The sequence below is a fragment of the Pungitius pungitius genome, chromosome 16, assembly GCF_949316345.1.
Source record: "Pungitius pungitius chromosome 16, fPunPun2.1, whole genome shotgun sequence".
Lineage (NCBI taxonomy): Eukaryota > Metazoa > Chordata > Actinopteri > Perciformes > Gasterosteidae > Pungitius > Pungitius pungitius.
In genome coordinates, this window is record NC_084915.1 from 5,724,500 (window position 1) to 5,740,709 (window position 16,210).

General features: G+C 42.1%; 1 protein-coding gene across 3 annotated transcripts; it reads left to right on the forward strand.

The window, feature by feature from the left end:
* Positions 1-456: 456 nt before the first annotated feature.
* LOC119215536 (flotillin-2a) lies at positions 457-15,193 on the forward strand. 3 transcript variants are annotated; one of them, XM_037467771.2, is made up of 11 exons: positions 457-686; positions 3,644-3,725; positions 5,535-5,625; positions 9,095-9,218; positions 9,755-9,873; positions 9,991-10,104; positions 10,217-10,336; positions 10,420-10,634; positions 11,233-11,416; positions 11,644-11,793; positions 12,226-15,193. In XM_037467771.2, the coding sequence occupies exons 1-11, from the start codon at positions 638-640 to the stop codon at positions 12,274-12,276; spliced, it is 1,299 nt and encodes a 432-aa protein (XP_037323668.1). In that variant the 5' UTR covers positions 457-637; the 3' UTR covers positions 12,277-15,193. The 3 variants fall into 3 exon arrangements, with proteins under 3 accessions (XP_037323668.1, XP_037323667.1, XP_037323669.1); XM_037467770.2 differs by lacking the exon at positions 5,535-5,625 and adding an exon at positions 6,118-6,208 and having other exon boundaries at positions 458-686; XM_037467772.2 differs by lacking the exons at positions 457-686; positions 3,644-3,725; positions 5,535-5,625 and adding an exon at positions 6,388-8,050.
* Positions 15,194-16,210: the final 1,017 nt, after the last annotated feature.

The window sequence follows — 16,210 nt, forward strand, 5'->3', positions numbered from 1 at the left end:
ATAACCTAAAAAAAATTATAATTTCAAAGTAAAACATCTTCTTTTTGCATTAGGTGATAAAAAAAAAGCTTTAGCCAAGACAAAAATCGGGGATTTATAGCAAAAGTATTTATTATAGAAAATAAATACTAATAGTAATTAGTGGCTGAGTAGGCTATTGAGGACCCCCGTAAGTCAGAGGAAATGTACTCATTATTTTTGTTTTGGTTTCTCAGTTACTTTCGTAAGAGGGAATTTAAACAACCACGCCTTTTTTATTATTATAGAATCGTATCCCTCCACGGTGAAGGAGGGGCCGAATAGATGGGAGGGGTATCTGATCAGCTACGTCAATTGGCCGTTAAACAACAACAAAAGAGCAGTGGTTTAGTCTTCAAAACAAAACGTAAAATATCAAATCGGTTACTTAAAACAGAATCGCCACCGCGTTGCTTTTATTTTGAAAATCATAAGCGGAAGGACTATGTCTTATTATTTTGACGTGACGCAGTTGTAGCAGAATACTCGCCCGTCTAAACAAACCCATTGATAATTGACAGTTGTTGGTTAAAAAAAACAAGAAAAAACATAGTTTACACGTGAAATTAGTTTTGAAAGCGTCGAGTGGGTTTGGATACGAGCTTTTTCTATCGGAAACATGGGAAACTGCCACACCGTTGGACCGAACGAGGCCCTGGTGGTTTCAGGTAACGCTTTTTGGACGATGTGTGGCCGCTAGCTGTTAGTTCCCGGGGCTCCTTCCTGCCTCGATGGACTTCTTGACGCTTGTGAAGAAAACCATGGACAGATAAATCAAACCCTATCCTGCTTTAATTCGACGAGTATCTCATATGTATTATTTAAGGGTTCACGTGTGTTTGTTTCAGTGCAACATGCAAACATTTAGCCATTTGACGTACTTTAGCGTTAGTTGATCATTCCACACAATCGCCGAAAAAATGTCTCGCGCCTAACGACGAATCTCGTGTTTCAGGCAATGGAACGTTAAGCAATCTGTTAAAAATCTGCTGCCTTTTGGCGCCTTTATGTCCGCAATGTCGTACCCTCACTTACGCGTTTCTACGTTATTGTTTTAATTTGTGTTTGTTTGTTACGTTTCCATAATACATCCCACCTGTTTTCACTGGTTCGCCTTCTTCTTCCAGGTATGAGCCATTTTCCGTAATGCGCGTTCAGAAGGCCTCTCTTCATTTGATTGGTTAGGGGATTAAATGGGCTCTGGTTTCGCATCTGTTTTTGTTTTTAAGCGCAACGTAAGCACACGGCTCTGCTTTCACCTGGGGATTTTGCTGTAATAATGCAGTTATTATAAGGATAGATGTGGGGAAGCTTGGCTAGTGGTTTTGTTTGTTGAAGTAATTTGTCTTTAATAGTGCTGATAGGGCATCCTGTCTCTCTGCTGCAGAGACGTATTAACGTTAATTCAGTTACTGTGGAGACTGGTGGGTCTCAGACCTGAAACGGCACATTATTTGCTCATCTCAGCCATGCGTTTTGATGATCATTTATCCAAAATTCACCCGCGGATCCATTCACAACAACTAATCACAGCAGTCCAAGGAGTTTGTCATGTATATGCTGTCAAGTTAATATGCTTTATCTATTGACTGGTAATGGATCCCTGATGGACATTGGACTTTAAGAAAATGGAAACCGTTATACTTTTGATAATCTGAATCTATAAATGCTGTTAGTCATTGTACTGCATAAAATATTTCGAGTAGCTAAATCTGTCGGAGGAGTTTTTCCTGTTTAACTCCCCCGTGATGCAGAAAAAAAAATACACCGTTTGTGGATTTTTTTTCTATAGTGAAATAAACTTCTCTGAGCGTGTTAGTGCTCACATTTAGAGGAATTGGAAGCAGAGGTGAGTGGCATGAGTTGCACTTCCTGATTCAAAGTCGGATTTCATTTGGAAATGTAAGATCCATTGATTGTATTTTTTTTTTCAAAATTGGGTGCAAAGCACAATTTCCTCTTTCAGACGTAGGGTACTTAACATTTTTTTTAAAAATAAAACCTAGGATCAAGGAAAAGTTAATGCCATTAATTTAGTTTTAGCTTATTTTGAATTGTCATTCATTCACGTAAAGCCTCTCCCCCTTCTGCTGTGCTGAATGCAGTCAGGAATCTCAGATATGCTGCTGGCAGGCGGGGGTTATTATGGTGCGTTGCTCCAATAGGTCCTCAGCCTGATACTACTTTAGTTGGCAATGGCATTTGGCAGAAGTCAGGTGGGTTTTAATAGTAAAAGCCTGGCCCACCAACATTCCCTTTTATCAAAACAAAACTAGATTATGTTGTATTAAAGCAAATTCTAAAGATCTATATTGATGGTAGATAGTCTGCTGGTTATCCTCTGGTTCTGAGAACTCAATAGTGAAAAGCAAAATTTAACCTATGATTGAGTTAGGTACAATTTATTCAAAAGGTCAGTATGGGTGTATTTGAGGAAATCGTGTTACATTTTCTCTTACACAGAATGGTTAGAGGGAGGTCTCACCAAGAGTAACATGACAACACAACACATTTGCACATTGTGAGCTTGAGTGTTTGCCAAATTTGCCACGGTTTCTCGTGGGATATTTCTCAATCACAGCACAACGGTGTGCATCATTAGTCCACTGTGGCAGATTGTGATTGGTCTTTAGAGACATGACATTTCCTAATTACAAACCTGAAGTCAGTCTTTTAACTATAACCTTGTTGATGGAAACATTGACACATTTGTGGGTGAGATGTGGGTCAGTATGTCCTGCTGTAATGTTTGGTTGTTGGGGGAGTATGTGTCTGTAAAGATAGTCCAGTCCCTCTGTCAGTCAGTTAGCGTGTGGCAGCTGGGAATGTCACACGAAACACTCTGGATTAAATGAACCAACTGAGGCCAGTGGCTTGGACAAAAAACGTACATCTGGAGAGGCCTCACATTCGCCGCCACGGTTGCTATAAACCGTTTACTACCGTTAGTGATGCGTGAGTTGGATAGATGGTTTGAATGCCTGCCTGCGCTTCTCAAGGGGAGAGTAACGTTGAACGCTGGAACGAGTAGTGAATGCTTCTGGTGTAACAGGAGGAAACCTTGTGGGCGCTGTGGTTGGAAGCAGTGCTTGTTTATGACTATCTGAACAGCACATGATTGTCTTCCTAAGACTACCTTAGACTTCCTGTTCTGATAGAATTTCTCAATACCTCACTGCCGCTTTAGGTTTAAAACCAAATCTGCTCATCAAATTACAAATGGGCCTACCTATCATACGTATTAATATAAATATATTCCTGCCAATGAAATGCATGTATTTAATTGGCATGTATACATGCATACGTCTCGCGTGGATGTGTTTCATTGACTGCACGCACACACTTATGAGTTGTTGGCAAAAGTAGTCAGTTCAAGTTATTTTTTTACTGTTGACTGGTGATGTTAAACCTACAATAACACATTTGTTTTGCCTCTAGCTAGCAGCTGAAAAAAACATTATGAACCCCGCATTGAACTATCATCAGCGTTTACGTCATTATGCAATATGAGTGCAAAATATCAGTTAAAGCCATTTAACAGTCCAAACAATGTGAATGAAACTTCTGGGGTAATGAAGTCGGTCTGATCACCATCTTCAACCATTTTCTGTGCTTCGTTGTAAAGGTGGCTGCTGTGGCTCGGATCAGAAGACGTACGTGGTGGGAGGATGGGCTTGGGCTTGGTGGTTCATCTCTGACATCCAGAGGTAAGACCTTCTTTGCTCCAGCTCCAAATCACACAAATGTGAAAGGTGATTATACAATTTGAGATGGCACGTTGCTCAGAGTCAGTCAGGTAGCTATAAAAACACAGTATGTGCAGGTCCACACAACAGGTGTGACATGTTAGAGACAGGGTCTAACAAGGCAGATTAAGCTCTGTAATGTAAATGGGTTTGCAAAGAAAATGCAAATTTACAAACTCATTCCTGCGTTTTAGGAATTCTCACATCACTATTGATCATTTGTCATTTAACTTTGTGACTGTGTGCATTAAAAATACACACACAAATAAGCTACACAACAAGGAAAATGGGAACTGCATTTAGTTTTATTATTATTATTATTACATATACTCTATGCTATAAATACTACCAAAATGTGTTTATCAACAGCAAATTAATGTTATCATAAAGATTCAACTTCTTTTTGAAGATTAAAGAAATGTTTGAATTGTGTCATCGTGATTGTTCTAAGTAGTTATACGGTAGATATTTTCAGTTTATCTCTGCAGAAAAAGTATGTTTTTTCATGAGACTTGCCTATTTTAAATTGAATTAAAAAAGTTATTTATGGGAAATTAAGGAATCAATATTATAACCCAATGTTTACTAAATGTATGAACAGCTCCAACAAATCAGCTTCTGAGAAAACATTGCCAAGATAAAGAGATAATACATATTGACGAGGTCAGCAAAAAGCTCAACGTTTACAAAACTATATTTTTCAAACGGTTGTCCGTGTAGTTGGTTAAACTCCCACACTGCCTCGGGGGCAAAGGATATCAATGTGATCGTGTACATGTACTAATTGTGAAAACACAATTTTTCTCTGGAGCTCCAGGTGTTTGCATGTCTCTCTGTTTCTACTTCGCTAACCTGCTTTGCTTTGTGTGGTGTTTTTCTCCCCTTGTCCACGCCCCACTGTGTCTCCCTTCAGGGACCCATTTTCGAATCGATGCTGCTCTTTGTCTCTTTGCCGCTAGCAAACGTAACGCTATACCTCAACAATGAACCATATTCATATTGGATTCATAAACCCCCCGTTTAGAAACCAGCTGTACCCGGAATCCTCTCCGTTTGGACCTGTGCAGTTTGCTCAACATTTCAGTTCACTTCGTTGTGGGTAGAAACCCGGAGGGAGTAGTGGCTAAAAGCCTTTTGTGCATGAGTACTGCGAAGGGAGTCATCCAGCTTCCTGCTCGTGATGCAGTAATCATGTTAATGTCCGGGCTTGTGACTCATCGATCCAGTTCCCCTATAAAGCAGCAGTGGAGCTTCTGACCAGAAAGTCTCTTGTAGCACCAATTGGCCACCCGTGTCTACAACATAGAATCTGAGTCCGTGTTTGTTGTAAAATAGGGGTGCCAGCTGTTTTTTTCATGAGCTCTGAAGCATAATCTCCTATAAACAATCCAGCTAGACTAGTGCTGAGGTTAAAGATGGTTTTGGTTACATAAATCTTCCTACAAATTTAATCCTAAAAAGGAGCTCCCCTTAAAAATTCCTTTCAGCGCTGACTTGACCTTTTTATCTTGCTCTTAAGGTCTTGCTCTTTGTCCCAGATTATTGAAATATGTTTTAACAGACAGCTGTGACCATCCTGATGTGTCAGCATCTTACTAGAAACAGCTTACAACCAGAAAAGCAGGAGGTCTGGTTGTGTCCTTCACCCCTTCCCTCTTCCCCTCTTTCTCTTGACCTTGGTTACTGACATTCCTAACAGCTGTTGTCCAACTTACTGTTTTGCCTCTGCTATTCCCGCCTGCCCGCCTGCCCGCCTGCCTGCCTGCGTAGAATGTCTCTGGAGGTTATGACCATCCTCTGTCGCTGCGAGAATATCGAAACGTCGGAGGGTGTTCCCCTGGATGTAACAGGGGTGGCTCAGGTAATGCACTTCAAAAGATGAAAAAAAACCTCCCCAAAAAACAGCAGCGGCTGGTGCTGGAGACCAAAGGCAGAGCCGGGAAAAAGGTTCAATTAACAAGCTAACATTTGTTCTTCTCGTCGCTATGGCTTCTTTTCTTCTGCAGTGGAGGCGAGACAGGCAGCTGTCACTAACCTGGGCTTTGAAACTAAAGCTGAACTCAACTCTGGCAACGGGGTCAATAAATGAAGGCTATAAAAAAAAATGTGAGGAACCCAATGTTCATTTCAAATTGAACTATTTGAATAAAGGTGCCTTAATCATGGCAAAATCCCACAAAGTTTGAATTGTGGGTAGCATCTCATTTTGCTCCGTTGTTAGTGATCTGGAGTCCTTGGGTGAATGGTTTCACTTTGTCCTGTTTGCTTCCTTGTGTTCTGGTCCTTCCCTTCACTTTGCTTTCCCTCCGAACATGTCAATTTTTATTTTATATTTTTCCACATTCTTCAACAGGATAACGCTTGAGATTATGACCCTGCAGCCGAAGTGTGAGGATGTAGAGACAGCGGAGGGTGTAGCTATTACTGTCACTGGGGTGGCTCAGGTAAATCGCTACACTTTTCTGGGAATGCCAGTTCAGACACCACTAACCCCCACACACCCTTCCCTACCCCCCCCCCCCCCCCCTCCCTGGCATCACCCCATAATCACAGCACAGGGTGTGTTTCATACAGAGTGCTCAAGTTAAGATGCCCGCCAGAGTCAGATGTACACACACACACACACACACACGTTGGGTGAAATTGTTGTCTGCATGATGTACCTTCATAATGTGAATCAATGTAAGGGTTAGCCTGCCTCGAGACTGACAGTAGCACTGAGTCAACGAAAACCAAGGCTCCTTATTAAATTATAATAAAATGGGACGACACAATTGGCTCAATTTATTTGGCCTGATGAACCTTCAAACCTACTTCCTAATTTGTATGCTATCGTCCCACTGGTCCCTGTAGCAGCTCGCCGTAAATATTTAGCCCTTGGCATTTAGTTGACCGTGTTATTTTCAGTCTGAACCTGGTCCTGGTGTGACAGGAAAAGGAGCCTGCGTCATGATGGATGTGCATTTAAGTGTCAATCAAACATTTTTATTTTTGTTTTCATAGTCTCTGCTATTTGGTTGTTTTGATCATGTTCAGTGCCAAAATTAACTTTTTTTAGGTCGGCAACTTCGGTCGGAATGTTAAAGAGAAAATCCACCTTTGACTTACTGATTTAGCAGGTTCAGGTTTTTGAATGTGTTGCTATGGTGATTTAGCCAAACTTGCTATGTTTAACCAAAAAGCCTGATCCAAGTGTTTTTTTCCTGAAAAGGATCCGGCTAACTCAGTTAGGAATGAGGAACGCTGGACACTAGATACCTAATATTAGATATTAATAATGTTGTTTACACAACTTCGTATTACAAAGTTCCTCAAGATTCAAACAAAAAAAAAACCAGATGATGACAAGCAAACATATGAAGGAACATTAGAAAAGTTGAGGAAAAAGCTCCTGGAGCGCCACAGTAAATGTGCTCCACGATTGTCAATCTGTCAGCTTTAATAGAATAAGATAAACACTTTATGTGAATAGTCACCAGACTAAGTAATGACATGAGACCAGGCAAACCTTTCCATCCATGAAAAGAATGAGAGCAAGTACACGCTGCACAGTGAGCAGAATAATTAAACATCCTAAACACATAATCCTGTACAATAATAATCTATCCGGTATTGCAGTGTTTGAGTTTCTCTCTGGTCACAGAACTTCAAAACGTATACCGTTAGTATCTATGGTGGGGGCTGTTAGTCCTCTAATCAATTATAAATCTTTTTATTTTTCTCTGTGAATTTTCTCTTGTAGAACTTGTTCCATTATGTTTTCTGCATTTGAATTTGCAAATGCAATTCTGCTCATGTTTGTTTCCCTGTTGTTGTGTCTGCATGCCAGCCTTTCTTTTATTGAAATAGAATGCCTCATTATCAGTTCTGCCTCTTAACCACAGTTGTGCCAGTGTTCCTCTTCTCTGTGTTTTACTACATGCATGCTGATAATGAGCCCACTGTTTGGGAGCTGAGCGGCCCCTCTCTCACAGTTCCCTTCTAAGAGACTGTTTGATTAGTCCGACCTAAGCTAAAAGCTATTGTGGAGCGAGTGTTCCATGGCAACAGGACTGGCCTTGGGGAATAAAAGAGACCCATAGGTTTAGAGTAAGATGAAGTCACCCAGCAGGATTGGATGTAACGGAAAGCCAAGCAGAGCGTTAATCTGGGATATTGCTTTAAGTTAGCGTTAATGTTGCACCACGTGACTTTCAGTGGGAGTATATTTGTTTACTCAGCCTTCCTGGTTAGTTGGCAGTAAACTCAAACATTGAAAGACAGTGCACATCTGTCACCTAAAAAAGGTCTGGCTTTTACACAACAACTTGAGTTGAGGGAGTATTTTTCAGGAGAGGTTCAGATGGCGCTCTCGTTCCATTTCATTTCCTGCACTTGTGTATCTTGACAGAGCTGGAGGCAGGGGGAAGTGTGGTGACACGAGGGGAGGGGAGGGGGGGCAGGGGTGCAGTGTGTGAGGTTAGGGTTCAATTGCAAGAGAGGACTCTGTTGCTGTGTCGGTTTCAGCACTGCTCCCCCTGCTGTCTGTGCGTGCGTGTGTGTGTGTGTGTGTGTGTGTGGCTGACTTGCAGCCTCCTCTGTTTTCAGAAATGCGTTTGGAATGACGTCCATCTTCCCCTGACTTTGTATTGCCTCCATTCCTTGTATGAGTGCATGTTGCAAAGCAAAATGCAGACCTCTCGCCTAAGGACCCAGTTCACTCTGTTTTCTTACAGCTCCAGCGGAGTATAATATCCCCCAAAACCTTGTGTCTCAAACCATTTGTTTTTTTTGAGTGTATAAGCGACGTCTTTTACTGTCAATGAATGTCCTTGTGATTATATCGTTAAGCTGAGATCATTGCCATTGATTTTCCTTTTGCTTATTCTTTATTGTAAATGATCCCACTGATTATATTCTTTTGGCATTAATCCTATGAACTATCGTGTTTGTGGTTTTCTGATGTCGTAACAGAAGCATACAGTATATTGCTAAATTTAGATTCTGACTGCATTACCATGAATCTTGCTTGGATGTTGGGATTATCTTGTGAAAGCTATTAAAGCTATTTAATTATAAATACAGGATTTGCTTGTCATCATAAGCACATGCCTTTAGCCGCTATGTTATCATGATACATATGAGATAAGGACAAAAGCAATCATGCCCTTTACATGCTAATATGTTGTCTAAAAATGTTACAATGAAGTTGCTTTTAGCACATTTCTTCGGGCGATGTCGTTCTGTTGTTTTTTGTATATTTATGTGTACCACACCTACAAGTTTCCAGTTTGTGTATTTCTCTTTGAATATGAGAATGTGTGCTGACACTTTGTCCACGTTGGCACCAGGTGAAGGTGATGACAGAAAATGAGCTGCTGGGTTACGCGTGTGAACAGTTCCTGGGGAAGTCGGTCATTGAGATCAAGAGCGTCATTCTGCAGACGCTTGAGGGTCACCTGCGCGCCATCCTTGGTGGGTAGTCTCCAACGGCCTTTTGTTATTTCTTGTTTGGTTGTAGACAGTCTGTGTAGTTTATAAGCGGTTGCTCATATTCTAAGAGAAAAACAATGATTGCGTTTAGGCAGTTTTGTCCAGTTTGCCTCACCATGTGTCACAGTGTGAAGCAGTTTTACCAGAAGGTGTGTTGTGGAGGAACAGTTTCCGAAAGCCAAGAGGCCGGTTTGTTCTCTTCCCCGTCGAATTTTCTAGTAAAATGTTGACTTGCTCACATTATGTGTGTGCAGATATCAGCCGGCACGCCAACACAATGACCCCATGACTAGAAAAGAAAAAGGCCAACCTGATCAAAGTACATTGAATAAAATGGCTGTTGCTGCTTGTGTTTGTTTAAATAAATTGCTTTTGCAAACATAAAATGTGTAACTTTGTAACTGTGTAACTGTCCCAGATCATTAGACCGTTGTGCTCGGTTGAGATAAGGCCCATCTTTGCTAAAACTTCGAATCCAATTCACAGGTACTTACTAACCGCCGTGTTCGTCCCCTCAGGCACCCTAACTGTCGAGCAAATTTACCAAGATCGGGACCGATTCGCCACTCTGGTGCGAGAGGTGGCATCACCAGATGTGGGCCGCATGGGCATCGAGATCCTCAGCTTCACCATCAAGGTGAAAAACATCAAGATCACATGACTCTGCATTCATCTGTTGAACATCTGTATCTAATTTGTTAATTACTTACCGTACATCCACATTTATTGATCCCCCCCCCCCCCCCCCCCACAGGATGTGTACGATAAAGTGGAGTACCTGAGCTCGCTGGGCAAAACCCAGACCGCCGCAGTACAGAGGGACGCAGACATCGGAGTGGCGGAGGCCGAGAGGGACGCTGGCATCAGGGTGAGAGGAGCTTTAAGAGGCGATTAAGAGGCCTTACGGAACCAACCAGCCGCTCCGAATCCAGCACCCATGGGTTATTACGTCATAATGTCATGCACACTGTCGTTTCCAGGAAGCAGAGTGTAAGAGGGAAATGATGGATGTCAAGTTCTTGGCTGATACAAAAATGGCCGACTCCAAACGGGAGCTGGAAATGCAGAAAGCTTCCTTTAATCAGGAAGTGAACACAAAGGTATTATTGGGTACAGTTGGGACTTGATTTTGAGCTGAATATTGTGAAAGTGAAGTATTAATGAAAACCTCCGACCGCTCTAGAAAGCAGAGGCTCAGCTGGCGTACGAGCTGCAGGCGGCCAAACAGCAGCAGAACATCCGCCTGGAGGAGATTGAAATCGAGGTGGTGCAGAGGAAGAAGCAGATCACCATCGAGGAGAAGGAGGTCATTCGCACTGAAAAGGAGCTCGTTGCCACCGTGAAGAGACCCGCCGAGGCGGAAGCTTACAAGATGCAGCAGCTGGCTGAGGGACGGAAGTGAGTGGCTCCCACTGCAGACATTCCCTCATCATCGTCTGAGTCTCACAGTCTCTGTACCTGCTCATTATGTTGGCACATTTTTACTTTATCTTATAAACCATAAGCAAGCACAACACGAGAAGTTTCAATAGGTCACAATTTGAAACCTCACCACCGGATGCCGTCAGACGTTTCAAATTGTGACCTATTGAAACTTCTCGTGTTGTAGCAACATGTCAGCTTGTACCCATATATAGATATGAGCAGCCGGTATTGTAAACGGGTTTATATCAGTTATATTAATAGATCCCCCTAAATGCTACACACGGCTCCTTTCAAACAAATGTCGACATATGGCGCCCCACCAACAACACTTTAAACACATGTTTTAAATGTACTCTCTAACTTGAATTACACATTTTTCTAATTCTCAGATAACAACTAGACATTTTTAGTTGATGATGTTTGATAGTTTTACATTTTGTTTACGTCAGCACCACAAACCTGTAAATTTGGCTTTTATATTCATATGTTGTCACTGAACAGTACATGGCTCACTGCTAATCACAGTAAACACTAAACAGTGCCTTTGATGCTTGGCTCACCCCAACCCCAGGATAAAGACGGTGCTCACGGCGCAGGCAGAGGCCGACAAAATCCGCCTCCTCGGCGAGGCCGAGGCTTCCTCCATTGAAGCGGTGGGCAAGGCAGAGGCCGAGAAGATGAGGCTGAAGGCTGAAGCCTACCAGCTGTACGGCGAGGCGGCCAAGACAGCTCTGGTGCTGGAGGCTCTACCTATGGTATGTTTATTTATTTTTGTGCACTGCTGGCTTGAAAATAAGGCACCTACATTTCGGATGTTGATGGTTTGATCAGTGAACTGTCTTCAGCACTAGAGGTATGGCACCAAAGTCCTGATCACAGACACACACGACGTACTGTGAAAGACTCAAACGTACTGATTTTTTTCTCTCAAAATCAACTTAGTCTTTACCATAACATTTTCTTTTCATTTTTTTTAAATTAGATTGCCAGTAAGGTGGCTGCACCACTGGCCAGGACCAGTGAGATCGTCATCCTGAGCGGGGATGGCAGCCGCGTGACCGGAGAAGTAAACCGTCTATTGGCTGAGCTCCCTGTGTCCGTCAATGCCCTCACCGGAGTGGATCTGACTAAGGTAAGCGTGTGTCTGTGACCTCTGACCCCCTCCTGTTATCCCCAAGGACATCTGTACGATTGCTGGAAATTACAAGCTTTGAGTGTCAACAAAAAAAGCAAATACAGAGCAGACGCACAAATACGGTTGTTGATTCATCTGCCATGTATCTGTATCGGTAAATATGCAACACAGTCACCACCTTCATGAGTTGATAATGTGCCGTGTGGTATGTTCAGCTGGCTGAGAAGCAGGAACAAGCAGCTTTTTCACCATTTATATTTCCATAACCTAGTCATAACTAACTTTTGTAAATCACATTTGGTTTGTTGTTGTTTGATGCATCAAGGAGCCATTATGTATGTGTATATATAGATATATAGATAGATAGATAGATAGACGTTTTTCCCCCCCGGTTCTAACCAGTTGATCGTCCTGTTGTGTGATTCCCAGATCCCTTTTCTCCAGAAAATGATGAACCCACAGTGCCAGACAGCCATGTGAAGAATGAGGCCAGAGACCCGTCTCTCTGAAGCCTTCGACATTCATCTGCCTGAAGCATGACAGTTTTTTTTTTTGTGTGTGTGTATTTTTTCAGGAGTCAGCCTCTGACCCCGTATGCAACTGCCTTTGACCAGAAACACTTGACATCCGCCAAGAAGTTTTAAAAATATATATTTTTGTTTAATTTCTGGGGCCTTAACCTCCAGAGGACCAGTCTATATGTATCATCTGTTGTTTCTCAACCGTTCCTTGTCACACTGCACTAGTTACCCAGGATGTTATGCTGTTTCTACTCTTTCAGTCAAGGAGACTTTTTGAGGGCAAAAGTCTTGAGTTTGCCCACTTCGAATGAGGTGTTGTTGACCATCATTCTTTTGAACGAGAAAACACTGGAAACAGTCCTTAACACTAAGAATAAATCTGAATATTTTTCCAGAGATGCTCAAGTTTTTGCCTGAAGTCTTTATCTTGAGAGCAGAACATCGGTGAAGTAACTTGCAGTACACTGAGCACGGCGTGTTCAGCTTTCCTTTCCTCTTTGCTTTTAAAACTCTCTATAGATTCATCAACTCTTAACTTGATGGGTTACCGAGACACTGTTACATTTAAGGCTCCCTAGATCCTCTCTCACTGTGACTGTAGAATTTGCAGCCTCTTCTAACATCGGTAGCGTTGGATTTCCCGCGCGTGTCTGTTCGTAGCCGGCGGCACACCGTCGTGTCGTCTTCCCGTTCTCAAGTGCAGTGCCTGTTCACCACTCAAGTGCCCAAACCTTAGGACCTTAGGTTTGGTTTTAGTTGGATGTCCCGAGTATATTAATGTGTCGTAGACGAATGAAAGTTTAATATTGCTCCCTTTTCTCCTATCATCTGCTCGTACTAACAACGGTGTTTACTCTTCACTTGTGTTCCCCGTGTTTAGACACAGAGGCAGATACCGAAGCTAATCAAAACGCGTCAGACGAAGCCATACTTTGAGAAGATTAGCCTTAAAAGATAACCCTGGGGGCGCCTGCCGGGCTCACCCAACTCTTCTTTTTAACTGGAGGTAGCACATGGTAGACGTTCAGGGTTCGAGCTTTAACTCATCTTGTTACTCCTCCCTCCTCTCCTCTCGCTCACATGTGGTAACGTGTTCAGTTCCCTTTTTGCGGACTGTAGGGATAGTTTGTGACCTTTTAAGAGTCGCTGCAGGTTGCTAGTTTGTTGCTTATCTGACCACAACTGATCTGTGATGACTAAGCGGAAATTTGATGTTGCGTTAAGTGGGAAGATGAGCATGTGTTCAGGTTGTTGATCCGTTTGTGGCGTTTGTGCTTGGGGGACGGTGGGGGGGGGGGCCTTCAGTTTGGTAAATGTAATGCCGTGCAGTTGGACCAGTTGCTTCAAACATGTACGTTTTTTTTCTTCTTGCCTACGGGTCAATCACTTAGTCTGTTACAATCATTCAGCTGTTGAAGGCCAGGTGGCAAAAGTGATGTGAACGTTCCCCTATTTAGCTGCTCTTTGATATGAATTAGCTTTTTGTTCTTCCAAAAAGTTCTCCCATTTTATTTTTTATGTCACACTTCTTGCCACATCACCCGACCAGGAGGACTGCCCTTTTTTTATCCTTACGATTGTAAATCATCATTAACCACTTAACAGAATCTGTGACCCTTTTAAACGTGTTGTTTTAATTTTGCCGCTGAAAGTTAAGAAGTTATTATAATGGCACCATTTTCCTTTTCCCTCTTTGAATAAACATGCGGCTCGTTTGGTCTGAGCAACTTTCATCTGGTTTCTGTTTTTGACAAATAATGCTCAAGTTAAGTTGCTGCCTGGTTTGGCGCCGATACAAAAATACTGTTAATACGTTTAAATACCCTCATTTGGAAATGGGCCAGTACAAGTGATTGCCGACGTCTGATATCGGTCACCAGCCAAGATCACCATGGTCTTGTTTACACGCTGTGAGAAGTCACATTTCAGTGTGTTCTTTGAGACAAAAGTCATTTCTTGTCATCATCATTAAGAATACAGAAACAGTGGCAGATATGGAAATGTAAAACTACCCACTCACTGTAGTTTCTGAATACATGTTAGACGGGGATTGGAGCAGTTGCAGAATCTAAGACGGTTTAAAAAGTGGCCACTCCCGTCGTTTTTTTTTTGTCACATATCTGAAGTAGTAAACTTTGGGTGTTTTTACACTGGTGCAAGGTTAAATCATTTTAACTGTTGGATTAAATACTTAATGCTCCTTTATTTAGAAAAGTAGATACTGTTTTTGTACACCGTGCCTTTGTCAGATAATGAAGAGGTAAATCATACTCAGATTTGTTAAGAGTGGGGTAGAGTTTAATGAATTTACTGTAAAACAGAAACCGGCTCAAAGAACATCTGAGCGTTAAACATACAGTGTTCATCTGTACGTTTTTTCTTCCTGCCTTTTCTGTTTATTAACTTTACATTCTGTGATGCAAATGTACAAAGGAACATCATCATATATAGCATCTATTTAAATGGTAAATTAATAACAATGTAATGAATAGCTTCACTTTTGATATCTGGATCTTTTCAAGGTGTTTCATTTGTTTGACCCTTATATTTTGTGCCAAATTTACACTTTCATGATTTGTCTAATAAGAATAGAGGCAACCTTTTGTTGCTTAAAGTGAAATGTTGGAGAGCGTGATTAACACTAGACAGACCTAAGCCTTAACTCTCGTCTTCACCTGAAACATGTCCATCTGTCATGGAAATCATCTGTTATCGCTATTAATAACAAAGTTATATATCGTGGATTTACCTTGTGACTTCACACTCCACAGGCCTTTGCATAACTTGCACTTGGTAACTCCAGCATGTTATTTTATGCACGCCTTCATGTTGTTCGTGTTGTATTCTGCCCTATAATAAACATTATACCCCCTCCTGTTGGCCTCTCTGTTCGGTTATTCCAGAAAATAGGACTGAGACGGCTTGACTTCTCAAATAAACTCCCAAGACAATGTCAGGCCAAAACCAGCACTAAGGCAGAGAGGCTTAGCTTTGGGACAGCAGGAGAGGACGTGTCCTCCAGTGAGAGGGACATCCTCCTCACCAGTAAGACATCCCTTACTGTATCACGGTTGTACTCCTTAATTTGTCCCTTCATTAGTTGGGGAGCAGACAAATAAGAGAAAAGCTGATTCCTGAGAATAGTGCATGTCACACCAGGAACACCAGGGCCATGCAGCTGATGGAGAACGTCACCCGAATGCCTGACTCAAAGTTCATATTCAACCAGAAGAGGGCAGTCGCCTCACAGAGGACACTCCGAGCGTTCATCCTAGAACTACTGCATACAGGATCAAAGGCTCGTGTATTCACAGCAGAGGCAAATGTTTAAGATCGTTAACATTTTATTTCTGTACTGTAGGAAAATCAGACATGAATAACCTGGGAACTTATTTGAGTCAGGAACACGTGAATAAATAGTAAAAAAAGAAGTGTGTACACTTTATTCTTTGACTAACTGTATCATTTCACTTCCTTCTAACAAAACCAACATTAAATAAATAAAAGATTAAATAAAATGTCTGCTCAGTGCTAAAAATGGATACAACTTGGCATTTAATGCCACTGGAGACATCCTCTCGTGTCTCAGAACATCCGATCCGCGCGACCCTTCTGAATTATACCCGGGGTTTCTAGCAACATGAAAGGGCTTTTATCTTAGGTCGATCAAATTCAAAATGCATTAACGGATAAAAATGGAGACGTGATCCACAGTGTGAAATAAGTGGCAGCATTAACCTGCCACACTGGTAGAGACTTATCTCATGTACAGCTTGGTTAGGGGCCCTCACACTTGAATCTGAAACACAAAACAAAGACATGATGGGGCTCACATTCCTCCAGGCCAGATGTGCCACACCTCTGGAGTGGAAACATGAACATATTGACGGATG